Source organism: Arvicanthis niloticus, chromosome 1 (assembly GCF_011762505.2).
Source record: "Arvicanthis niloticus isolate mArvNil1 chromosome 1, mArvNil1.pat.X, whole genome shotgun sequence".
Taxonomy (NCBI): Eukaryota; Metazoa; Chordata; class Mammalia; order Rodentia; family Muridae; genus Arvicanthis; species Arvicanthis niloticus.
This window is the reverse complement of record NC_047658.1, coordinates 146661334-146689169: the sequence shown is the minus strand read 5'-3', so window position 1 is coordinate 146689169 and position 27836 is coordinate 146661334. Positions and strand designations below refer to the sequence as shown.

General features: G+C 39.2%; 1 protein-coding gene across 1 annotated transcript; it reads left to right on the top strand.

Annotated features, from left to right (window-relative positions):
• The first annotated feature begins 47 nt into the window (after positions 1–47).
• LOC117715357 (cytochrome P450 2C70) lies at positions 48–27515 on the top strand. Its single transcript, XM_034512146.2, has 9 exons — positions 48–258; positions 2704–2866; positions 6105–6254; positions 15101–15261; positions 17047–17220; positions 18093–18234; positions 22518–22705; positions 25847–25988; positions 27098–27515. The coding sequence occupies exons 1-9, from the start codon at positions 91–93 to the stop codon at positions 27277–27279; spliced, it is 1470 nt and encodes a 489-aa protein (XP_034368037.1). The 5' UTR covers positions 48–90; the 3' UTR covers positions 27280–27515.
• Positions 27516–27836: the final 321 nt, after the last annotated feature.

Genomic DNA, 27836 nt, shown 5'->3' with positions numbered 1-27836 from the left:
CTCAAAGTCCAAACACTGTGTTCTTTCTGAAGTTGCATTTATAGACCCTTGGAGCGTAAGCTTTCCAGTGCATTTGTTCCTAGTGAACCAATGGCTCTCTTCGTCTTTCTGGGGATTTGGCTTTCTTGTTTTCTTTTGTTTTTTCTATGGAATCAGCAGCGTGGCAGGATGAAGCTACCACCTGGCCCCACTCCTCTACCAATTGTTGGAAATATTTTGCAAGTGGATGTTAAAAATATCAGCAAATCTATGAGCATGGTAAGTGTAATTAGTTTTCTCTCAGTGGCTTTCTTTCTTTCTTTCTTTCTTTCTTTCTTTCTTTCTTTCTTTCTTTCTAAAAATAGAATTATTTATTTATCATATATATATATATATATATATATATATATATATATATGTGTGTGTGTGTGTGTGTGTGTGTGTGTGTGTGTGTGTGTACATTGTAGATGTCTTTAGACATACCAGAAGAGGGTACCAGGTTCCATTACAGATGGTTGTGAGCCACCACGTGGTTGCTAAGAATGAACTCAGCACCTCTTGAAGAGCAGTCAGTGTTCTTAATCACTGAGCCATCTCTCCAGCTCCTCCTCTCCTTTAGTGGTTTTTAATGAGTGAATTATACATCCTTAGTACAAATAATATGTTGTCTTAGACTGGGTGTAGATGTTATCAGGGGCCAAGGAAGAAATCTTAGAAGTGTAGGAATACATGTTTACAGTACAGCAAGGAAAGGTATTTTAATATCACAGTGGCCACTTAGATAGATAGATAGATAGATAGAGATAGATTCAGAGGCTTCTGTTGGGTTGGCAGTCTTGACGTTTTATACAGATGAAAAACAAAGACAAGGCTTGAGGTATTTGCACAGCGTGGTCTTATTTATCGGTGTTGAGAATGTTTCTGGTTCTTGAGGGTAGGGGACAATGCCCATTTGGTGTTGAGGAAACTGATTTAATTTTGTGTCCAGTTAAACTGTTCAGGGATAATCTCTGGATGTGGTGCTTTGATACCCAGGAGATTACTTTCCTTATTTAGAGAGTATTTTCTTCACAGAATGAGCTGCCTGCAGAGCTTGCTTATTCCTGGTGGTTTAAGATCATTGTTGAAGGCTTCTAGGGCAACTATGTTTCAGAACCTCATGTTGATGGCTTCACTATTCAAACAGGAGTATTAGCCTTTAAGGATAAACACTTGAATGCTTACTTAGCCTACACTCAGAGTCCAACAGGAGTTGAATCACACTTTAAGGTCAAGGAGACAGGTACGAACTGAAGGCAGAGATGTTAGTATTTATCCTGTTTTAGTTACTCAGCACCTGCAGGCCCAACTTGAGGGTATATTATATGTGTGTGCCTAATATACATATATGTGCATGTATGCATATGTGTATGGATAGGTGTATTTGATTGTGGGCACATATGTAGTACAATAAGCACATGGTAGTTAGAGGACAACCTTGGGTATGTGTCCTGCTTGTCACCTTATTTGAGACAGTGTCTTTGTCAGTCACTGCTGTGTATCTCGGGCGAGCTGGCTGTGAGCTTCTGGGGATTCTCTTGTCTATCTCCCTTCTTGTGGTGGGGACACTAGGATTGCATGTGTGCATGGCTGTCCTCAATTTTATGTCAGAACATTGAGTAGTTTATATATGGAACTATATTTTCAGCTCAAGAATGAAAGCAAAATTTTTAATGCAAGCCCAAGCCAGCCCCTACATCTGTGCTCTGAGTAGAGCTAGAAGAAAACAGGATCCAGGAAGTGATTTGTGACAGTCAAGAGCAGCAGAGTCTGTGTTCATAATCTGTCCCAGGTCCCTTTCAGTACTTCAATTATTCTCTGAGGAACTGCAGGGCAGGCAGAACTGTGTTCAGTTACAAAATATATTAATGTATATGTTCTCAAGCCTACATCTTTCTAGAAGATATAATGTTTTGGAGCCAAGGAGATAACCAAGGTTTCAGTAATTCTGAGAGTTCTTATCTAATTTTCTGGATAATGAGCCAATGACTTTTCTATTATCCATTCACGTGGCAGTCATTCCCTGAAACATGAAAGATGACCAGAAATCAATCTTTTCCCTGAGACAGCCAGTCACCAGGGAACTCACTCCCTCCATAGGTCCTTCTTCCTGGACTGGGAGCTCTGAATTAACTCATGGCTTGAGGCAAATTTCAAAATCTCTCAGAGCTTTACATAGCTTTGCAATGATTCAGCACAGGGGAGTTGACTGTTTTTGTATTCAACAGCAACGAATGGCTGCTTGGCATCCGGTACATGCTTTGTGCACGCAGTAGAAGGTACAGCCTAGAGAGCAGACATATCCAACCTGCTTCGTCCCCAATACTGTTAGAATTCAGAACCATCAGTGTGTGGATGACATGGTGAAGGGGTGGCAGGAGATGATCATTAGTGTACAGTGGGGTGAGTGAGAGAAATGAGTTGTACTCATGAAGATAAATCTGATGCAAATGTAGGTTTATCAGGAAAAGGTAAAAGTAAAATTCTGAGCAAATATGTACCTCAGTCCCTGTTGCACTGAAGAACAGTAGTAACAGCAATGTCGGCAAGAGCATAATGGTAATGACTGCTTAAATGTCATTTCTTATTAAACTACTGCTTTCAAGTCAATGAGTAGGTGAATAGTAATGTCTCTTTGGTTTGAATGAAAATTGACCTTCACTGTTCACTCTGCTCTGTTTTCAGCTGGCTGAAAAGTATGGCCCTGTGTTCACTGTGTATCTGGGCATGAAGCCCACTGTGGTGCTGCATGGATATGAAGTATTGAAGGAAACTCTGATTGACCGAGGAGATGAGTTTTCGGATAAAATGCAATCATCATTACTCAGTAGAGCCAGCCAAGGTTTAGGTATGGCTCTTTGTTGGGGCGCATCCAGGACTGCACAAGTGGCAATGAAGTTAAATAGGGAAGAAAACTGAGGAACTAGAAGTGCTTGATTTTGAATGAATCATGAATGATTTTGAAAAACATTAGAGCAATTTAAAGGTAGCACATGAGACACACTTCCTTATGTCATTTGTTTTTCTTGCAACCTTTGCTCTCTTCACCGTTCCACTGCTCTCTCCCATTCCTGTCCTTACTGATTCTCTTCCTCTCCCCAGAAACCCATCTCTGTGTGCACACATTACCTTCTCTTTTCATCTCCTCTTAGATGCATTCTTCCTCTCTCATGGGTTTTCTTCTTTCACGTGAACGCTCACACGTGCACACACACAAACACACACACACACACACACACACACACACACACACACACGTGCACACACACATGCGTACACAGAGAGAAACACATGCACACAGACATGCTCACACACACATCATACACAAATACATGCATGCAAATATACATCTCTAGGTTCTCTATAACAGAAAAAATGTGGTATTTGTTTTTAAAAGTCTGTATTCTTTTACTTGAAATAATTAACACTTTCTTTCATTTTCATGTAAATGTGACTTCATTTTCTTTATGTTTGCATAAACCTTGACTAACATGCGTTAGTAGGTTTTAGTGGCCTGTGGTGTGATATTTCTGTACACAGATACAGCAGAATTTGGCTCCTTATCCTCACCCTTCTCCATCCCCTCTTAACCCCTAGTAATCATTAATGGAACCTGGTGTTAAAAAGGGGTCGTTAATCCATTTTCAAACGTTTACACACACCGTTCCCTCGAAGCACTCAGTGTGAGCCTGTGCCTAGGGCACACTCATTTTATAGTACAGCTACTGAGAATCAGGGTTAACAAAGAGCACACATGGAGGGACCCATGGCTCCTGCTGCATATGTAGCAGAAGATGGCCTTATCTGGCATCAATGGGAGGGGAGGCCCTTGGTCCTGTGAAGGCTTGGTGCCTCAGCATAGGAGAATGCTAGGGTGGTGAGGTGGGAGTGGGTAGGTGGGTGGGGGAGCACCCTCACAGAAGCAGAGTGGAGGGGGTGGGATAGGGAATTTTGGAGGGGAAACTGGGAAGAGGGATAACATTTGAAATGTAAGTAAAAAATAGCCAATAAAAATTTAAAAAAAAGAATAATGGTTAAGAGATGGAGACAAAAGACAAGAAGGGAAAGTGACAAAATATCTTAGCCATCAAATATTAAGATTCAGGGACCAAGTATGGATCTAGATATTTTTTAAAAGTGTGTATAGTGTGGGAACAAGTATAGATATGAACATTTCCAGACTTATATCTACTTTTTTATCTTTAGAAGTTGTAAGGAATATTTGAACATAGTGGGATGAGAGAAAAGACACAACCACACTCTCTCCAGAAGAGGGCCATTGCCACTCACTGTTTATGCATTGCACTGATATTGGAAATACTTTTTTTCCTTTTAAATTATTTTTGAGATTATATATAATCTCAATATATTATATTATGTAATATTAAATATATAACAAAATATAATTAAAATATAATTATATCATGTACTGTTTTTGTCTTTTCCCTTCAATCCCTCCTATATATTTCTCTTTGCTGTTTTTCAAATTTATAGCCTTTCCCCCAGTGATTGAGTATGTGTGCAGTGTGTGTGTTTGTATGTATGTTATATTTAAGTTTGTATAATGTTACTTGTATGCATATTTTCAGGGCTATTTGTATTGAATAAAAAAATCACTATGTAGAGTTGTGGAGCTCAGTTCTAGTGGAAACATCTACAAAATATTCCTGCACCTAAAGCTGAGGGAGCATTGTGGAAAGCAGGTGGGAAGACTGTGAGAGCCACAAGATCTGGGAGTTTGGTGTGAGAATGTGTCTCCTAATAGTGTCAGAAGCTTTATGTGTATGTCTCACCAACATGACTTCCCAGACATGAGGTGAAACAGGAAGCCACCAATAGATATGCCAACGCAGATGGGGCAAAGCATATTAGGCCTCAACCCTACACAATGAACTATAAGCAACTGAGAAATGTTGAGAGTGGAAAAAATAGTTTCCTTTGGGGACACTAATTCAACCACTTGGAAATGTTTTTGAAACGTAAGTGCAGAAGTTTCTCAAGTCCCAGCAAACCCATCTATGTTAAAACTAGTCTAAGTCGAAAATGTAGTTACAATAGTTACCCTACAAATCTCCATGACTTCACATAGTACATTGCAGAGTATGGGTTATTGGCTTTCATAGCTGATTAGGCCGTCTGGTGTGCTACCCAAGATTAGGAGGCTATATTATGACATATGTTAATATCCTAAGAAAAGAGGAGTATTCAATATTAGGGTTTACACTCATCAGGTAGCTATTGTCCACTAATTTATAGCAGACAAGCCACAAGTTAAAACTGTGTTAGCTGGAGAAATCAACTGTGTATCAGTTATTGGTTTTTGGAACTGGTATTAAGCTGTCCAATCTTCTGATGGAGAACTGAGCTCTGGAAAAAGTCCTTCTCTGTATCATTCTCTAAAACTTCCTTGACAAGTTCATTTTTTATGGGCTTATCTTTTACCTTGATCCTGTTTTTAGTTTAGAAAATTTTCGTTGAACTTTTTAGATGCAAAGATTTCACAGTATGTGCAAGAATTTAAGTGAGTAGAGAGTGGATTTTAATCCACAAAGAGTAATTTGTCAATTACCATACATACCCCTTATCCGAGGAACACAGTGTTGTGAGGTTTCTTCCAAAGCTAAAGTTTCTGTACTTACCCCTGTCTCTACTCAAGGCCTTGAACATACTAAGCAACCACTTAATCATCTGATCATAATCAAGAATTCATTTTTTCTGGAGAATCGTTCCTTGATATTTCTAAGATCTACAAGCAGAAAAGCTAGCCCCGACTTTACCTCCTTACAATTTATTGTCTACATGATCATAGAGGAAACACTTTGTTGACATCCTCCTTGTAAGCAAAATGGAGGAGACCAAAGATTTACAGAGTTATTCTGAGGTATTGAGAAGTTAATGATGGAAACAAGGTCTTCAGTGTGTGAAATCCAGCCCTGGTGGTGAAATACTAGGTTGCACTGAGAGGTGTCAGGTAAGGTAGGGCTGACAATCATGGCGTCTATACCTGCATAGGAGTCGGTAGTATTTCCTGAGATGAGTACTCTCAGCTAGAATTCATGATAATAGATTTTTTTTTGTTCCTACAGGAATTGTCTTCAGCAATGGAGAAACATGGAAGCAAACACGGCGTTTCTCCCTCATGGTCTTAAGGTCTATGGGGATGGGAAAGAAAACTATTGAAGACCGCATTCTGGAGGAAGTCCTTTATATGTTGGATGCATTGAGAAAAACAAATGGTGTATATATATTTCTATAATTAACAGAGAGCAAGATGAGTTTTTATTACAAATAGGTTCTTTATAAGCATAGAGTCCGAGTATAATTGAAGGTTACTCTGCTCCCATTGACAACAGTAAGAAATGAGGTGGTTATTTATGATGTTAGTCTTTCCAGGACCCACATTGACCAACTTTTGTGAAATTAACTTTCTCTAGTATCTATCCATGGTTCTTGTTTTCACATGATTATGGAGGGAAACAAAGGTACAGACAACAGGAAATGTGTTTTTAAGTTGGACAAGGAAGTAGCACAGAAAATTCGCCTTACATTGCTAGGCTGTATCTAGTAACAGGTCTACATCTAACTGACACACTATCCACACCAGAAGGAAAATACACATCTTTGTTGCATTAATTTTGAAAAGTAAGTTTTCTGATAACTTTCCGAAAAACATTACAGGGTGACCAAATTGTGTAAGGTGTCAGGTACAATTGTTCATATGGGAAAGTATGACATGATGGAGCTGCCTTCGTACAGAGCTCAGTTCGTGAGTGTGTGTGCCCATGCAGGTGTGGGATATGGTGGAGGAGAAAGAGTGGGCTGGAGAGCAGGCAGGAGGAATATATATATATATGAAATGTGTGTGTGTGTGCATAGAACTTCAGGATCTAAATGATGTCTTGCAAGAGTATCATTAACATATTACTTTATTTTCTGTGGAGAATTATTATGTTTTAAACCAATATTCCATAATTTTAAAGTGCATGTTTGTTGAGGCCCACATTTTGCCTCAACACTTTTGCCTCAACGCTTTTGGGGCTAAGTGCTCTGGTCAAGAGAGAGAGAGGGGCTCTTGGGGATGGAGACAAGACAGGGCGTCTGATCAAGTCTCGTATCAAGTCTCTTTTATTGAAGGGAATTCTGAGCTATTTATAGGCTTTTGCCACGTGCCTTGTAGGCGCGTGGATACCACGTGCCTTACAGGTGTTGATATGACGTAAGCCTTACAGGCGTCTATAGTGTGGACAGCACGTGCACCGCAATGCCTTGCAGGCGTGGATAGCACGTGCGCCTTACAGGCATGTATGGCGTAGATAGCACGTGGACAGCACGTGAACCGCATGTCTTGCAGGCGTGACTACCACGTGCACCTTGCAGCTGGGGCCAGTAAACAGCAACACAAAATATGTGGGATATCAGAGTGTGCTTCAGCTGTTGTAGGCTATTGAAAGCCAAATCTTTCGTCAGGGTATATGGTTCCAGATGGCTGCAAAGTTGATCTAGCCGCTTTCTGCTAAAGTCGGCTCCCAACACATGTTTACCAGTTTTTTGTATTACATAGAATACAATTATTACAGAGAGTATTTGTATAATCTAGTTGATCTGAGGATAATTTGTGGAAATGAAATGATAATTTGTGTCAGTAAAAGTTGTCTGGGTGATACGTAGTACCAAGTTATGCAGCAGACATGTGTAGAAATGGAAAAGAATATACACTATGCCTTGTGTATATTTTTTTTAAGTTCATTTTTAAACCTTGTCTTGATTATCCTCATGTATTTAACTTTCGATTGATTTTAGAACATTAGTAGAGATTTATCTCAGTCTTTGCTGCTAGTAATATAAAATTTGTAGTGTCTGAAAGTCACTGCAGATCTTCGAGTTCTCTGTTGGTTTATTAGAATATTTTGTGGCTAACTGAGGTATCTATTTAACATTCCATGGCAGATTTGGGTGCCAGATTCTCCAAGCATCTTGCAATCCTTACCTATTACTGGGTTTAGCTGGCATATCCTGTCCCCTACCCTAAACATTTCCAGCATGGGGGCTGGGCTGCCCTTCTCCCAGATGACCTTCCATATATAATCCAGCCATTTTGGTTTCCTGCTCTTTTTATATTTTTAATCTACTCTTTACTCTCCTGTCTCTCCCCTCTCCCTTTCCTCCTCTCCTCACACCGCTCATCTGAGGGTCATATCTATTCTGAATCTCCAGATATCTTTGCCTCTGGCTATGCTCTCTTTTATATCTGTAACAAATCATCTCCTCCATCATACCTAGGAGCAGTCATGTTCTTCTTTTTTTATTTGTTTCATTCATCTGGTGCTGAAGCCTGAGATTGGCATATATGAATTCCCTTTCAAGGACCTCAGCCTCTCTGAGCCAAGCTGCTGATCTGACTATCCTAAGGTGTGTACAGATTATTTGTTTCTGCCAGTTCCTGACATCCATCAACTCTGATTCGAATTTCTAGAGTCCACTTTCTGAGCTACTTCCCTCCACATGCTCTACCTCTGCTACTCCTTTCTGGGTATCTCTACTAAAGATATTGTGTCCCTTTTGCGTGCTTTCTCATCTCTCTGCGGGGTAAGTGTAACTTGGAGCTGCCTGCTTTGTCTACTGTTACTATACCTGTGTGCCAGGAAGCTCCTCCTTGCCCTCCTTGGTCCTCAGTCATGTGAGTAAGTGAGTTCTGCCTTGCTGCTGGGGTGTGGGAATGCTGCTTGAGCAGGGGAAAAGGAAGACACTAGATTGCATTTACCCTACACCACTATCAGGTGCTAGGCTTGTAAGAAGCGCTGATACACAGATTTAATGCTCAGAAGGCGGGAAATACAGCCTAAGGTGGGAGCCTCCACTCGAGTGTAAAACAGCATAGGCTGGGTCAGAAGCTGGGGTTCCCTGACTCCCAGACATCCAGACACCGCTGGAAGTCTTGGGGAAGTTGGGAACGGTGGAGGAAGAATGGAGGTGAGGGGGGTACTCCAGCTTAGCTCATCTGGGATTGTTCTTAGTTGAAGGATGATTGTCAGGGAGTATGGAGGGGCCTTCTGTGGGAGACTGCTGTGTAGATGAAGACCTTCTTCATGCTCCCCATGGTTCTTGATGAGAGAGACAGTCTTTGGTCCCAGACTGTTTATTGATTGTTCATTGTGGAAAATTAGTGCATATCCCCTCCTCAGGGTAGACCAGAGATTAAATACCTTTTGTAGGAAGGAATGTCCAGGAAGGGAAGTTTATTGGCTAAACCTTCAGGGCCTCTAGCTATCTTATAAGCATGGAGAATTCTTTTCTGGGCTACCTGACCACAGGTATGTGGTCCCTATGTGGGGAGTGTGGTTATGTGTTCCGGGCCAAGAATCTGGTAGGGAGCAGAAGCCCAGATGGGTTCTAGGGTCTCTGAACCCACTCAACCATACCAAGTTTCCTGGCATGGTCCACTGCCCCACAAGTAAGGATGCCTCTCCTTTGTGATTTGGAACTTTTTTTTTCTGACAAGTTTCCCATTCTGTTCAGGAATGCCACTGGATCTTTACTGAAAAGAGATAAACTCTCAAAACAAGTTTCAAAGTAACTTTTAAACTTTATTCCTTTATTTTAAAAAACTAAGTGTTTTAGTTAGGAGAAATGACAGAGGTTCTGGTCAGTCAACAAAATGATGGACTGGGTATTAGGACTATCTTGTACCTCACTGGTACAATTAGGAATAATTATGCTCTAATTGTATTTTGAGAGAAAAGTTTTATTTTAACAGGAAGGGTGATATGTAGGAGGAGCTAAGGGGAAGGAGTACCGAGAGGAAGAGATGGAGTAAGGAGAGGAGAAGATGAAGGAGAGGAGAAGCTAGGTGATGAGAGAGAGAAAGAGATAGAAAAAGAGGGGGGGCATGGAGGCAGTTGTTCACGTGTCTCCACCAGTCAAAGATAGTTGATATATCTAGGTTGGTTATTGGGTTACACTTCTGATTGAGCATTACCAAACTTATAAAGCCTTTGATTAACATTTTAAAAGATTGTATAAAAGCAAAAAGGAAAAGGGGGCATGGGATAGGGATTTTCTAGGGAGGGGAAATGAGGAAAGGGGATGGCATCTGAAATGTAAATAAATAAAAAAAAAAACTTTGTTTTTAAAAAGACTGCTTCCAGAAATCAACCACTTGTGTCTCATGGTAAATGGTTGGATAGAAGTTTAAAGTTTATAAAAGTTCTAAGGGTCTAAGAAAGTGTTTTAAGACATACAAATACAGGCTGTAAAGGTCTAAGAAAGTAATTTAAGATATGTAAATGCCTGAGGATTTGAAGTTTAAATGTACAAGTTAGGAAGCTATCAGACCATTTCAAATTTCTTTCTCTCTATGCTATTGTTACACTGACACTTCTAAAGTTCACATTTCTGACTTCAGTCAGAGAAGTTCTGACAAGCTAGTAAAGGACTGAATATTATGATCAGTGACCAGTTCAAGATTTAAAATTTTCTTTGGTTGTCTTCTAAGAAGAGACATAAAAGTTCTTCTTGATTGTGCTAAAAACATCTCTGTCCAATCTGTATATCCAGCCCTCTGGAAAGAGTGCTAATGTTTCTAACCCAGAGTCAATTTTAGGTTCCCAGGCTTTTACTATGACTCAAAGGCATGAGTCTACTGCCTTTTCTGAAATGTGAATTTCAGTACAGACCTCAAACAGTGGTAATGCCAGCACATGTTGGGGGTTGGTCTGCTGCTGTGCATACAAATGCTAACTTCTGAACCCCAAGTTCTGGTTGCTCTAAGACAAATGAATTCTCATGTAACCACGCCTTTTGTTGTATAAACCTTGATCCCTAATTTAAACTATTGGTTAAATAAAAGTGGCTACAGCCAATTACTGCGGAGAACAGAGGCAAGCAGGGCTTCTATTACCAGGCCGGGGGTTGCAGGTAGGGACCATGAGGAGAAGGGAGAAGAAGAAGAGAGGGAGAGGAGAAGGAGAAAGAGAAGGAGAAAGAAGGCAGAGAGAACAGGAGGTCTCCATTAGATGTGATGGACCAGGAACATGTGCTTGAGTGAAATGCTCCCTACCCCAAGGACAGACTGACAGAGCAGAAATAACCTGGGTGAGACTCAAACAGCAAGGACTTGGGGATCTCAGCTGGGAAGTAGCCAGTCTAGTGTTAGAAAAAAATAGATTAGGGGTAATTCCTCCAGTAATTGAGCTAAAGTTAAATAAATAACTACCCTAAGTCTCACTCATTTGGAAGCTAGCCAGAAAGAAAAGTAAATATATTAATTTAGAAACATATCTATTTTTAAAATCTCCTTTTGTGTACTTAAAAGATTCTTATAAGCTTCAGGGAGTCTCAACTTGGATTTAACTCTAGCAGGTCAAATGAACTCCAGATGAGTACGCCTAAGTTTTCTCATCTGCCTATGCCAGAAAGTGGAATCTTTGATCTTGGGCTTCCCTTACCCACAACTACCAGGACCGTAGGCTGGAAAGTTTCAGATATACCTTCTGTCCCTAATCTATCTGTCCCAGCAGATTTCAAATCAACCACAGAGTGCTCCAGCAATTCACCAGCTCTAGGTGTTCCCTGGGATTTTGAGTCCTAGAACACTTGTATAAGGCTACCCTAAGGTGGTCCAGCCTCACAAACTGTTCCAAAGCTGCCTGTAATTCCCTAGCCCCAGAGGGTCCAGCTAAGCCTGGACAAAAAGGGAAACAGCCTGCACTCCAGTCTTTTTCTTTGGTCAGTATTCCAGTTTTCTTGGATTCCCAACAACAAAGCCCCAGTGTCAGCAGGAAGTAGTCATAGAAAATATTACAATACCCCTTGGCTCTTAGGTCTCAGACCCTAGGACAAATGGCTATCTGATGAGCCTATTTGACATATCAAAGCAGACCTGGTTCTCCCAGTATCCTTCAGTTTCTACCTGCTACAGGGTATGCCTGGCATACTGTGCTCCTCTACCGTAAACTTCTCCAGCCCAGGGGCTGGGCTGACTTCTCTCCAGTTTGCTCTTCTCTATATAATCAGGTCATTTTGGTTACTTGGCCCATTCTTTGTCTCTTCTTTACTCTCCTGGCTCTCCCCTCTCTCCTTTCCCCTCCCCTCACATAACTTGGCTCAGGGTCATGTTCACTCTAGACACTCCCAGAGTCTCTGTCTCTGCTCTCTCTATGATCTACAATAAATCTTCTCCTCCACTATAATAAAAAAAGAAGAATATTTTGAAGTTTGAGTAAGTAAAACAATGAGCATATGGGAAGTGATTTTGTATATTTAATATAATAATACAATATAATAATATAATATGATAATTATAATGAAATACAATCTCCTGGCCCCTATTTGCTCACACTTATCTTCATTTAATGTCTCCATTGGATTTTATACTCTTAGCAATGCCATTTCTTCATTGCATAGCTCAAAACTCTGGAAGTGTTTTTACAGGTTGCATAGACCTATTGTCTCTGTACCATTTATTTTTATACCCAGTTGCTTGTGTCCTTTTGAGGTTGTACTGTGATAATTGACACAACACAGAGGCCCTGTGCAGACTCTGCACACTTTACAGCTTAACGATGGTTTCATGATACTTCCCAGAGATCACGATGATGCCATAGTTGGTCTGTAAATGGTGGAAAAGGTCAGGGAAGGGCTCGTGCTTTGAATTCCTATATTGATTAGGAGGTGGGTCTAAGATGAGGAGTCTTATATCAGCCACAGTAGTATGGGTTGACCTTCCTGCAGGTGCTAAGGGGTCTTTTAGTCCACATGTCCAGAGGTGGGTGCAAGAGAAAGAGTAAAGGAAGATTCTAAGAACTGGTAATGTGTGTATTACATTCTTTTGTGTGTTCCCTAAACTACCACGTATACTTTCAAGCATCTGAGTATTATATTTGCACTTTTTATTACCATCTTGTAAGAAAAGCCCATTTGAATTATCTTAAGTATGCTTTGTTAAATGCATTGCATGTTTCCTGTGTCTGTTAATTTTTCCTCGCATCAATTACTGCTGTCATTATTTCATGCTACATTATGTGGAAAACAATCCTTGAGAGTTTGTGTTATGAGAGATGGAAGTAGATCAGACCCCAAAAAATATTTTTTTGAGAATTTGATACATGAGTCTTAGGCTATATCACTTCCAGCCCATCCACAATCCATAATCGTTCTTTGTTATTGTTGCTATTGTTACATGTATACATACATATATGTATGCATGTATACACAACCTATTGAATCTATGTAGCATTGCTTTTATGCACATGTCAAGAGGTCTAGATCTGACTGCTGTGATTGGGAAACCTCTGTGGGTATCCTTGAAAGAATAATTCTCCCATACTCAGCAGCCATTGGTTGCTTATAGACTGGGCTGACACAGGGACTCCTCTTAATCAATATGGAAATTTAAACTCACCAAGATAGGATTATGTGGAATTTTCTCTGTTTTAGTTGCCATGTCAACTGGTGTCATTATGCTGTTCTTATTCAGGAAACCACACTGTTGAGAGTCCATGGGTGTATTTCTCCTGTCATGACTAGGGGATACTCTGGAGAAGCAGGTGTCCTCTGTCTTATTTCTGTGGTTTCCCTGAGTCTTAGCTGTAGAGGGTGCACTGCAGATGTATCAATTAGTGTTGGATACCTCACAACACTCATTCTCTTCACTATGACCAGCTATGGGTTTCTGTAATCCTCTTTCTCTGTTGAAAAAAAGATGCAATATAAAGATATTTCTTCTTCTGTGAAGTATAGAGATTAGCATGCATGATAGTTAGAAATTAATTTTAAATAAATGAGATTTGTATTAAGAAGACAATTAAAAATTGATTCTTTTCACTTCCTCTAACACCAGAAGGCTCTGACTTGCTTACGTAGCTCTTCTATAAATAGAAAAAGGGGCTGTATTTTCTTTGTTTTCCACAGCAGATTTCTTCCTAGGTGCCCTACATTCTGCTTTGTGTCAACCTGCCCCACTTTCTGTGTGCCAATAATCCCTAGGAAAATGAGAAGCCCTCACTGTCATGGAACTGCCCAGGGCATTGTGAAAGTAGATGGGCTGCAAACGTAAAATGTGTCATGACCTGGGTATCCATCCCATTTGCAGTCACCAAAGGTAGATGCTGATGTGGATGTTAGGAAGTCATGCTGACAAGAGCCTGATATAGATGTCTCCTTAGAGGTCTGCCAGAGTCTGACGTATTCAGAGGCAGATGCTCACAGATAACCATTAATCTGATCAAGGGGTTTCTAATGGAGGAGTTAGAGAGAAGACTGAAGGAGCTGAAAGGTTTGTGGCCCCATGAGTAGAGAAACAATACCAACCAACCAGAGCTCCCCAGGGTCTAAACCACCAGCCTGGGAGCACATAGGGAGGGACCCATGACTCCATCTGTATATGTAGGGAAGAATGGCCTTGTTGGGCATAGGTGGGAGAGGAGATCCTTGGTCCCATGAAGGCTGAATTCGGAGTCAGGGGAAATTCGAGGGTGGGGAGGTGGGAGTGGGGAGGTAGGTGGGGGCACACCCTCATAGAAGCAGGAGAAGGGGGGATGGGATAGGAGGTTCCTGGGTTGTGGGGGGAATGGGGTAAGGGGATAAAATCTGAAATGTAAATATAATATCCAATAAAAGTAAAAAAAATGTGTCATGATGAGAGTGTGAATATCTCAATCACGAGTTTAAACCATTTAACACACACTGGCTGTTTTGGATTTAATGAAACATAAAAGTTTTTAGAAGAAAATAAATTGATCAAAAAATTAAGTTATTAAGATTTGTGTAGGCACTGTGAGGAACTGTCCACACTCAGATTTAAGTTGCATACATTTATACATATTTTTAAATGATCTATCTTCATGTCTTGCCCTCTTCAGAATGAGGACTTTAGTTGTGTGGTGAAAGGAAGAGAACAGTTGGAGACTGCAAAGTAGATGAAGCACATCAGATAGTTTATTTGGGGAACTCAGAATAAAGTGTCTCTCAGGTCTGTGTGTCACAGGGATGATTCTTCACTAGGTTGCTCATACTCCTATTTCAGTTTGAAAATTTAAAGCCTGTATGAGAATTGTTTATTAATGTCTAATTTCCTTTGTTCTAGGGGCTCCCTGTGACCCTAGCTTCCTTCTGGCCTGTGTGCCCTGCAATGTGATCTCTTCTGTCATTTTCCAGCATCGGTTTGACTACAATGATGAGAAATTCGTAGATTTCATGAAGAATTTTCATAGAAAAATTGAAATATTAGCATCTCCTTGGATCCAGGTTCTGTTCTTTTCTATTTATATGTGAAAATACTATGTACCCAAGTCTGTACTCTCACCCTCTGGGAGAAGGTACTGGATCTCTTGGAACTAGAGTTATAGGTGGTTGTGAGCTACATGATCTGAGTGCTTAGAACTGAACTCGGGACCTCTGTAACAGCAGCACATGTTTTTAACTTCTGAAACATCTCTCTAGATCCAATATTCGTTCACTGTTTTTTTAGATGCCACTAAATTGCTGGGTGTAGTGATGTAGCCAGGCTGCATAGTAAGGTTCAAACCTTCTTGGGCTACTCTGTCATAAACATTTCTAGACAGACAGACAGACAGACAGACAGACAAACAGACAGACAGAACAAAACAAGAAAACTGCAAAGAAAACATCAACCAAAAGTATATCAAGATGTTTCAGATGACTTTAAGTTTCTGCTTGTTCGTAAAATTTCTAGGCTATTTATTGTTCATTCTTTATAATTCCTAACCAATTTGTGAATTATCTGCTTCATTTAAAACTTAAGGGGAAAAGATGATATGAAATAGAATAGAAAAAATTGTAGTTTCAGTGGGTTTCAAATTTATTAAAGCATTTCCTTGGAAAGCAACAACAATGACACCTTTTTTATTTTTCCCAATATTCGAGGATATAGATTTAGTACAGAATGAATTTTTTTTTACTATGGTGCATGATCAGAAGAGATTTCTAACCTATACTGTGCAACAATGAATATAGATTATAAGTGCAAAACATGTTCCAAAAATCTAGGGCAATGGAGAGCAAATGGTTTACTACCTTCAGTATTGGAGCAAGAAGTTGAATCCCAGCCATAAGAAGCACATTATCCAAAGAAGCTCTGGCTTGCTTTATTTCATTAAAATTGTATAAGTACTATTTTATAATAAGATGGCAGTTGAGTATAAAATGTCCCTACTTCATACTTTTCCCAAATTAAAAAAAAATACAGATTTAAATAGCTAGGCACTTGGTGTGCTTTAAAATATATGTTTGTGTGTGTGTGTGTGTGTGTGTGTGTGTGTGTGTGTGTGTGTATGTGTATATACACATATATTTGCAATTATAATCGCATCATTTTTCCTTCCCCTTTTTCCATTCAGTTCCTCCCATGTACTTGACCCCCCTTGCTCTCATTCAAACTCAAGGTTTTTTTCTTTAAATTTTGTTACATATATACAAAAATACACATCAATATATTAGTAAAGCCTGCCTAGTTTGTTGAGTGTTGCCTTTATGTATATATTTCAAGGCTGATAACTTGATATTAGGTAACAAATTAGGAGACATCCTCAGGGATGTCTTATTCTCCCTTTCTCCTCAGTCTTTACTCATATAGGGATGTAACCCCATGAGATTTCTACTTCAACTTTAGCACGTCTATTGGTGTTGCCATTTTTTCCGGTGACTGCTGAAATATGCACAGGGTAAACTGGGATACAGACTGCTTCTACTTCTGCTATTACTAGTTTGTTGTCTCAGATTTTTTAACTAGTCATTCCACATCTCAGTGTTCTCTACAGGACAGAGGGGACAGTAGTATTAGCCCACACATTCCTCTGGAAAACCTGTTGTCAGGAATTAAATGGGATTGGATTTGCTGTACAGGTTGTGCACACGGTCAATGTGATCATTTGATACATGCTATGTTTCTTCAAATGCCAGGCATATTGGAGCACAGGAAGGCATGTGAAACTCACCTTTATGAAGTATTGGACAGCTAACTATGGCCTGGGAGGTTTGCTGATTGTATGGATGATTTTGTTTCTCTTCTAGCTGTGCAATGCCTACCCTATTTTATACTATCTCCCTGGAATCCACAACAGCTTCTTAAAAGAAGTGACTGAAGAGAAAAAGTTCTTCTTGACGGAAATAAACAAGCATCAAAAATCTCTGAGTCTCAGTAACCCTCAGGACTTTATTGACTACTTCCTGATTAAAATGGAAAAGGTACAAGCGACCTTGACTTGCTATTTTATATTTGTGGGTGTTCTGACTCAGCTCATGTCTTGGTGAAAGTGAGATGTTCCAACTAATGTTCCTTCTAGTAGCATATTTGTTGCTTATGGGACCAATTTCGTAGGCAAATTATATAGAATATTTGGGGATCGTTAAGACTCTCAGTTTATTTCGAATTAGAAAGTTTATGTTTACCATGTTCTAGGTTAGATCTTTACTTTGAGGCAAGTGAAAACATATACACACCCATTCAAGAGTAATGAGAACATGTCATTCTATGTAAATGAGTCTCCATGAACAGCAGGTGTTATGACTTAGGGAACACAGGAGTTTTCTTTAAAGAGACTCTGGGAACTCTTTGCAGTTGAGCTAGGCTTTGAGGAAACTCCCATTTAGATCAACAGGAGGATAAGCTAGATGTTAATTGTGGTCATCAAGTGGGCTAACTTTGAAAAAGTGATATTAATTTGAATTGTGGTGATGGATGTGCAGAATAAAGACATAAAAATAGTGATAGAGTTTGTAAGTGTGTAGTCCTGGAGACTTGAAGCACAGTAAAGAGGCAACAGGTGCTAGAACTGGTGATGTTTCTCAGTGCCTTGATATACATTATACTTGAAAAAGATGACAGAAGAATTAATTTCCTTAGTGGGTGAGAAGTGAGTAACAAGAAAAACCTTGGAACTTTGTCCCTTTGATTTTTGTTATAACTGTGTGAAGGAGTCCTAAGCTAGAGCACTCTAATGTCTAGCCTTTCTACAAAATGCTTGCATCATATTGTATTATTTTTATTACCTGTAAGCCTTTAAACCAACCAACCATACAAACAAACACAACCAATTCCTCTCATCTATAATTATCAGGAAAAACACAATGAAAAATCTGAATTTACCATGGACAACCTGGTTGTCACCATAGCTGATCTTTTTGGAGCGGGAACAGAGACAACGAGTTCCACAGTGAAATATGGGCTTTTGCTCCTGCTGAAGCACCCACAGGTTGCAGGTATGATCAGATGGGCAGAGGGGTGTCCAGTAGAAATGGGCAGATGGCACTAGAAACTGCTCCACTCTTTGCTTGAATAGACATTGCACTAGCAACAATTGCTTTAAGAATGTGCTTACCTACCATTGGATGAATTCAATTCAAACTAGATCACAGAAAAGAACAAACGTAATAGCTAAGACACAGTAGGGAATAGAAGGGAAATGGCCATTATTCTCCCTGGTATGATGTGGAATCATTGATTTGTGTTGGGACAAACACAGAACAGTTTTCTTAGGGTCTGAATAGAACTAGCATCATTCTCACATTTTTCCTACATGTTAATAAATACTTGTTTTTTTTCAGAATTATTTATTATTTAAACTTTTGCTAACATCTATTAAGTATAGGCAATGATGTGCTTCATTACAAAATTTCCTATTTTGTATATACATGTATAATTATTTTGATTATTCCCCTGTTCTCTCTTCCTCCCTCTCCCTCCCAGTAATTTCCTTCCTCTTCCCAACTGGTCCCTTTGGTATTTTCATGTCTGTTTTTTTTTCCTCCCTCAATAAACCAATAATTTTGGAGGGGATGATGTAGATGTGTCATTTATGTCTGAGCCTTTAAAAGCATTTAAAAGTCACCTCACTGTCTAGTCTCTGCAATAACCTCTACCAGCTGCAAGAAGTTTCTCTGAAGTAGAAATCTGGAGTAGCAGCAATCTATGAAAATCAACATAAATCTTTAGAAGACACATTTTGTAAACCAACAGCAATAGCTTCCTCTTGCGGGCCTGTAACATTCTCAACCCTTTGCCTAACTTTTCAGTACTGGACATGAATGCTCTCCTACTAAGATTGATTGAAGTCTAATCAAATTTAAGTTATGAGAGTGTATACGGCATTTGTCCTTTCTTGGCCTGGATTGTCTCATTCAATATATGTTCTCGTCCTGTCTTCTTACCTGCGATTTTATAATTTCATTTTTGTCCACAGCTGAATAACATACTGTGTTATAACTGTGTATATGTATAGCATCTTAATTATCCATTCATCAATAAGTGAACACATTGACTGATTGCATTTCTTAGCCACTGTGAGTAGAGCAGCAATGAACTTGTGTGAGAAAGTACTTCTGCAGTAAGAAATAGAATCTTTAGGGAAAATATCCTAGAGTGTCTTTAAAGAAAACTCCCGTATTCCCTAAGTCATTACACCTGCTGTTCATGGAGACTCATTTACATAGAATGACATGTTCTCATTCTCTCTTGAATGGGTGTGTATGTGTTTTCATTTCCCTCAAAGTAAAGATCTAACGTAGAACATGGTCAACATTATCTTTCTATTTGGGTTTTTATATTTGGGTCATTAATAATTCTGTTTTTATTTTTGTCTTGAGAAATCTCTACACTGATTAGCTATTGTGAACAGAGCAGCAATGAGCATGTATGAGCAAGTATCTCTGTAGTATAGTAGAGAGTGTTTTGGGAAAACACCAAAGAGTGGTATGTCTTCATCATTAGCAATCCCATTTCTTGCTCTTTTGAGAAACCTCTACACCGATTTCCACAATGACTGGGCCAGTTTGTACTCTCACCGCCAACAAATAATGGTTAGTTTTTTTATTGTGCCTTCAGCTGCATTTGATATTAGATTTCTTGATTATAGTCATTCTCACTGTAATGAGGTGTATTTTCAAAGTAGTTTTAATTTATTTTTTTCCTGATGGTTAATGATGTTGACTACTTTAAAAAAAGGTCTTTACCAGCCACTTATGCTTCATTTTAAAGACCTCTGTTCAGAACTACAGTCTACTTTGAGATTGGATTATTTGTTTTGAATTTAGAGTTTTGCGTTCATTGTAAATTCTAGATATCAGCCCTGTAACAGGTGTGTAGCTGAAAATGATTTTCTCCTGTCCTGTTGGATAGAGGTGGCTACCCCTTCACTTTATTTACAATGTTCTTTGCTCTCAAGAGGCCTTTTAATTTCACGATGACCTTATCAATTGGCGCCTTTATTTCATGAATGACTCTTGTCCTATTTATTAACTCCTTTGTCCCCCAACCCCCACTCCTGTAGCCTTACACAAGCCTTTTTTCCTCCTTTATGCCCATGTGTTCTTTTTACCTATATTCTATCTTTCCTTATTGAATTCTGCCCTTCCTTGGTCTCCACACTTACAATTGTTCATGTTCATCTACATATACACAGCAGGCTAAGACCCACCTAGGAGGGAGGACATAAAATTTTTTCCTTTCTGAGTTTGGTTCACCTCAATATGTTTTTCTTATCTATTGCTTTTGTTGATCAATTTAATGTTGTAACTTTTCTTCACTGCTGAAAATCCTTCCCTTCTTTATGTGTACTACATTTTCATCACTCATTCATCTGTTGATGGACATCTAGGCTGGCTCCATTTCTTTGCTATCAATAAATAAGGATGTGTAAATGTGTCTATTGTAGTATATTGGGTTCTTGGATGCATGTTCAGGAGTAATATGGAAGGATCATGTGATATATCTCTTTTGAAATTCTTGAGAAATCTCCATAATAATTTTCATAGTGACTGTCCTAATTTACATTCCCGTCAGCAGTGCATAAGGGTCCCATCTCCCCACAGCAGTATGTGTTGCTAGATTCCTTAACAGTAGCTACTCTGAGTGGGATGAGATGGCATCTTATTAACACTCATTAAGTAGTGTTAATTTGATGGCTAGGGATGTTGAACACCTAAACAAATACTATTTATCCAGCTTTGTTTCTTTTTATGAGAAATTTATATTCATTTCTTCTGTCAACTTGCATATTGGCAGATTTGTATGTGTGTTTAGTTTTTACCATTCCTTCTAATTTCTGAACCTTAGTCCCCTGTCTGGAAGATAGTTGGCAAAGATTATCCCATTCTGGGAACTCTGCTAATTCTGCTGTTAGGTTTTTTTGTTGTTGTTGTTTGTTTTTGATATGTAGAATCTTTTGATTTTATTTGGTTTGGTCTGATGATTCTTGAGGCCAGTGCCCTGAAATAAGAACTTTGTTCAGAAAGTTTGTGCGTATACCTACTTATTTTCTTTTTAGAGGGCTGACATTTTATTAAAGATGTTGGTTCTAACAACTTTTCTTTTTTTCCCTTTTTAAAAATTGGTTGTAATATTTACATTTCAAATTTTATCCCCTTATCCCATTCCCCCCACCACCCAGGAACCCCTTATCCCATCCCCCCTCCTTGTGCTTCTATGAGGGTGTGATTTTCCTATTTCTATGATGCTGTTTCCATTAACATAAACTGCCTCCTAAAATTTTAAATCCTTCCATTTGTGTTATTAAATCTCCTTTTTTCTTTTTCTTTCTTTCTTTCTTTTTTCTTTTTTTTTTCGTCTTTTTTAAATTGGGTATTATATTAACATTTCAGATTTTATCCCCTTACCCCACTTCCTCCCACCACCCAGAAACCTCCTATTCTATCCCCCCTCCTCATGCTTCTATGAGGCTGTGCCCCCACCTAACCCCCACCCCCACTACCCCCTCCTCACCATCACATCCTCCCCCACTCTGTGTTCATTTTTCATGGGACCAAGAATCATCTCTCCCACCTATGCCTGACAAGGCCATCCTCTCCTACATATACCGCTGGAGTCATGGGTCCCTCCCTATGTGCTCCCAGGCTGGTGGTTTAGACTTCTTACTTCTTGAAGGGCATCTTTGATATTTTCCCTAGAAGCATCAGAATATCAGGCTCTAATTAAAGGCTTTGATCTACTTTGGATTGATTTTTGCATACGGTGAAAGACATGAGTATAATTTTATTCTTCTGTAAATGGATAGCCAGTCTTTTCAACACTATTTAATGAATAGGCTGTCCTTTTTTCCCACTGAATGTCTTATTTTGTGTGTGTGTGTGTGAGTGTGTGTGTGTTTGCATGAGAGAGAGAGAAAGAGACAGAGAGAGAGAGAGAGAGAGAGAGAGAGAGAGAGAGAGAGGGAGACTATTTGCAATATGTTTATTTTGCTATTTGTTTCTCATTATGTTTGTTATTATCATATGGAAAAGGCATCGATTTCGTATGTCAACTTTTTTTCTACTACTTTGCTGAAAGTGTTTATAGTCTCTAGGCATTCTGTGGTGGATCTACTAGTGTTTCATATACAGAATCTTGTCATCTATATATCAGGTTTTCTCCTCTTACAAAATAGAGGAGTTTAACTCTCTACTTCCTATCACAACTTGAAAATAATTAAGAGTCATATAAAAGATAATTCCTTTTCATTTTATAAAATCTATGATTTCTACCTTATAAGCTAAAATTCAGGAAGAAATTGCTCGTGTGATTGGTAGACATCGGAGCCCCTGCATGCAGGACAGAAACAACATGCCCTATACTGATGCCGTGCTGCATGAGATCCAGAGATACATCGATTTTGTTCCCATTCCCTTGCCACGTAAGACAACGCAGGATGTGGAGTTCAGAGGATACCACATTCCCAAGGTGAGATGCATTTCATCTGTGTTCCTCATCAGTCAGTTTGCCTGTCAATAGTTAACTAATGTGATGACAGATAGCCTGACCTTCTACAAGGGTTCCAGAATCATACCCCAGGAATCATGACCTTCCCACTCTATGCTCTTTTGCTTAGCTTTTGTTGATACAGTTTTCTAACATGATTGTATTCTCACAAACTTTTCAGTTCCATGGTCTGTCCATACCACTCTTGTTTGTTAATCCAATCTGCTGTCTACATCCTTGCTTTCCAGTAAGCGTTACTATTCTTATCAATTAACCACAAGTCTGTATTCCCACCTCCCTTCATATTTTCTGTTGGACTTACTCAGGAGAAGTACAATCTAACTATATGTTTCCTCTTCCTTGCTTCAGGGGAACTCATGTATGAAGCTCAGAAAGTTGGTATTATACCTTATACATTGGTATTGTTTTTATATATGTATCAGTCTATATAATTTATTTTGAGACTTGATTTTATTTTGGACTTCAAAATAACATTCCAGCTCCAGCCTCCTGAGTAGTGGAATTTGCAGGCTTGTGCTGGTTTTAACCAACACTTAATATTTGATCAATAAATAAAATCACTTTATTCCAAATTAACTCACAAATGTAAAATTTCACACAGCTAGTTTTAGGAAGCCCCACAAACACATGTCTAATCCTCATACTCACTTGGCAAGCACTTTCTCCACTGAGCCATCTCCCTGGCATAAACATTAGTTAGGTTCCAAGTTTGCTGAGGATAAAGACATAACATTTCTCTGCCTGAAATTGTATTGGCTAGGGGTATGAGGGAATGTTTTGACTAATTCATTAGACATTTTATTGTTTGACCCAAACATGCCTAGTTTATGATGTCTCTAGAGATGTTGGTGATCTCACCCAAAAAGTTTAGGGCTCTCCTACTCTGGTCATTCTGCTTCTGGGATGTACCCCTCTCCTTTTGGCTTCTGTGTGAGTCTTACATGGGAAGCTTGTCACTGGTTCTTTTTTGTTTTTAAAGGTTCTAAGCATTTTATTCCATATCATGTGTTAAATCATCAAAACTTTTCTTTTTAGAATAAAAACAATTAAGCACAAGCACCCTGGCAGAGCCTAAAATGCCCCTGTGGCTCTGTATGCGTCGAACAGAATAAACTGCATCTGCAAAGCAAGGTTTTCAATTTGGGTGGAAAACTCATTATTTTTAAAAACGTTTATCACATATAAAATAGATCATGCAACAGAGACTACATAAGTCATTGGTTTTTTAAGCAGGGAGATCAAAGCTACATAGCCAAGGTGTTGTCATCTGACCCTCTCCCCCTGAAGCCTGCCTTCTGGATAATACCATGATAATGGAAAACCCACTTTGTACTTTTTTTTCAAGAGTCTTCTATGTTCCAGAATATTTGTAATTTTGCCCAAGTTTTACTCTAAGCACATATGTGTATATTTGGACTTGAGACCATCAGGTAGAGTGTCCCAGCTGACTCCTATTTACAGGTCTCTATGTTCATGTCTTTATATTACTCTTCTAATGCATTCAACTGCATGTAGTAAAGTTTCAGTCTGATTTTTTAAATTCTAGAATTTATGTCTTCATTGTTTCCATGCATGAATAACTCGATACTTTGTAGCATTTGGCTATATTAATGACAACTCCTGTGACTTAGAAATGCTGTGTCTCCTGTACATTCTTTTACAATGATTCCTTCAAGTGCTCAAATATGTCCATAATAGCTATATTTAGAAGTTTTGAATGATCGCTCTAAATCTAGACAAGCATACTTCTCTTTCACATTGACCAATGAGTTTTCATTCCTCATGTCTTCCATTGCTCCCTTTTCATGCTGACTATGGGAACTTCCTTCCAGCTGCTTCCCTGAACTGAAGATTGTTGAAGAAAATGCCAAGGAGGCTTTGAAAATGGCTCACATTTCATTCCAAAGTCAATGAGATAAATTCCATTCTCTTCTCTTATATTGAAATAGAGTTTTTAAAAAAATCTATTCCAATCAGCTTTCCTTCCTTCAACTCCTCTCAGATCTCTCTACCTCCCTAACTACAGTTTTATGCCCTTTCTTTTTCTCTCTCATTAGATAATAAACAGGCAACTAAAACCAAAACCAAACCAAAAAGAACCGAGTAACAACAAAAACAAACAAACAAGAATAGACCAAAACAAACAGGAGGAAAAAATGCCACAGAAAAAGCACATGAACACATAGATGGAGAGGTGCACAAATTGCACACAGAAATCCCTTAAAAACACAAAACCATAATATATAAACCAAAGACCTAATAGTAAAATAATGCCCAGAGAAAGCTTTAAGAGACAAAAAGCAAAACAACCAACCAACCAATCACCACCACAACCATAGTGACAACAACAACAACAACACAAAAATCACACCACACCATACCACATCACACTACACCAAACCAAACCAAAAATGGAACCCTCCCAGTTACCATTGAATTATTTTTTCTGTTGGCTGTCTTCTGCTTGGCATCAGGCTTACCCTAAGTGGCATTTATTTTCCTAGTGAGATCCTATTGGAAAAAACTATTTTTTTCCACGTGAGTAGTTGTTAATTTGAGATAGCTTCTGGGTTAGGGTTGAGGTTTGTGTTCACTTTTCCTCTTGGCACTATGAACACATCTGGCTTAGACCTGTGAAAGTCTTGTGCATGCTGCCATAGTCTCTGTGAATTCACATGGCATGTAAATCCTCTTGTGTTTAGAAAGCCTTGTTTCCTTAGTGTCCTCCACCCTGCTGGCTCTGACAATCTTTCTACCCTCTCTTCTACTGATGAATTTTCAATGGCATTGCCCCATGAGATGACAAGCTGAATGTGTATCAAGATTCATGCTCTCCAAAGAGCACTTACATTCTGCAACCTCAGACCACAGACTAATGAGGATGGCTGTGAAGTTGATAGACAGAGAGACCTTGAATGAGTATTATAAGATTTAGACCTGTTATGGCTGGTATTGATGTGCTCTTTTGCCATGGAACAAATGACTTCAGTTTTGTGTCTCAATCTGCTCATCCCAGAGCAAAGAGATCAAAGGAGAGATGTCTGAATTGTTTTCAGATTCTATGTCCTCCTTCATAAATGACTTTTGCTCTCTTTCTTTCAGGGCACAAGTGTAATGGCATGTCTGACATCTGTCCTGCATGATGAAAAAGAGTTTCCCAACCCAGAGAAGTTTGACCCTGGCCACTTTCTCGATGAGAAAGGGAACTTCAAAAAGAGTGACTACTTCATGGCTTTCTCAGCAGGCAAGCAAGCTTTGTATTCATATGTGCTAAGGCCCAGGTGAGGTGAGCAGGGTTGTACATGAAGAATCCCATGGGTGGCATGAATAACCATCACGATGAGGCCAGAGGCAGCACTGACAAGGTGATGGCTGCTTCTTATTGAATTAGAGGCACCACCCACTGATTCTGCTTCCTGACACAGGGCAGAACTTCTCAAGAGCTCCTATTGGAAGAAATCCTATTCTAGTTATGGCTTTCTCTCCACCCAGAGGAGCCACTCACTGTAAACCCAACGAACACCTTACATGTAACAACTAAGTGCTCAGATCCAACAGTATAGTGTGTGAAAGAAACAAAGATGATAAATGAATCGGGAAAGATTATTCTGTGAAAGTGTGCCATGCATATGAGTAAGATTTCTTTTTGTATACATACATACACACACACATATATGTATATATGTAACAAGAATAATCAGTCATGCATAGTAGCATAGGCCTTTAATCTTAGTTCTCGAGGAGGCAGAGGCAGAGGCAGAGGCAGAGGCAGAGGCAGAGGCAGAGGCAGAGGCAGAGGCAGAGGCAGAGGCAGAGGCAGAGGCAGAGGCAGAGGCAGAGGCAGAGGCAGAGGCAGAGGCAGAGGCAGAGGCAGAGGCAAGTGGATCTCTTTGAGTTCAAGTCCAACTTAGTCTCCAAAGAGAGTTCCAGGACAACCAGGACTGTTATGTTAAGATACTCTGTCTCAGAAAAAAAGAATAATTAAAATAGTCATGAATTTAGGAGTGAGAGGGTGGGGCATAGAAAAACTTGGAGTGGGAGAGGAAGGGTTAAAATTATATATGTGTATCTGTGTGTTTGTGTGTCTCTCTGTGTGTTATTACTAGTTTATGAAAATAAAAAAAATATAAAATAAAAAACAAAAAATGGTTAAAAGAAGAAAAGTAAAGGCATTTGTCCTGAGGAAAGTTAGGAAAGGAAAGAAATCAGGACAGTGCAAAAAAAAAATACAATCAGTTGTTAGGTAATTAGTTTATGTTAATTATTCATTCATAAACATGTTTTCTATGTATGTTAATGCAGAATCAGAATTATGCAGAACCAACGACTTATCAGTTGCCGTGTCTGTTTTAGGAAGAAGAGCTTGTATTGGAGAAGGTCTGGCCCGCATGGAGATGTTTTTAATCCTGACCAACATTTTACAGCATTTTACTTTAAAACCTGTGGTCAATCCAGAGGACATCGACACCACCCCAGTTCAAACTGGTTTATTGTCTGTACCTCCACCCTTTGAGCTCTGTTTCATTCCAGTCTGAAGCTGTGTAGTCTTTCACACGGATGACTGAGACTATGCTTCTACTTGTGAGCAAACAGTTCTTCCTGTCCTATGTACCTGCATCTGGCAGTCCTTACTGAATGGCAGGGTTGCTACCTCTGAACTATCCTAAATTTTTCTCAATTCTTTATGAACCAGCTCCAATTCTCATATATGAAAAAACTTCACTGATTCAGTACTAATAAAGTTTTGCTGCAGTGTGTGGCAGACCATTAACCACATGTTTATTTGAGGGTATTTTTAATGGAAAGTGTGTTATCAATCTCACATCTTGTTTTAGTAAACGCTATCAATCAAAACTTATTCTGTGATTGTTAAGAAAAGTAATTAACCATGGAACCGAATCAGTGGTGACTCATTCCCGTGTCACTATCTAGGAGAATAATCTCTCGACAGTGTGTCATGTCTACAGTCTCTGTAACTTGTTACATTTCTTTTGTAGATTTCTTTATGAGTGATATGCATGGTTATGTATGTAAACACATAGGCAGATGTATGTGCGCACAGGGAGATAACAAGGGAAAATCATGCCTACCA

Coding starts and splice junctions, on each gene's coding strand:
- LOC117715357 (XM_034512146.2), top strand. CDS start 91: ATGGCTCTCTTCGTCTTTCTGGGGATTTGGCTTTCTTGTTTTCTTTTG. Junction 6,255..15,100: donor TGCATTGAGAAAAACAAATG/GTGTATATATAT, acceptor CCTTTGTTCTAG/GGGCTCCCTGTGACCCTAGC. Junction 17,221..18,092: donor TCCTGATTAAAATGGAAAAG/GTACAAGCGACC, acceptor TATAATTATCAG/GAAAAACACAATGAAAAATC.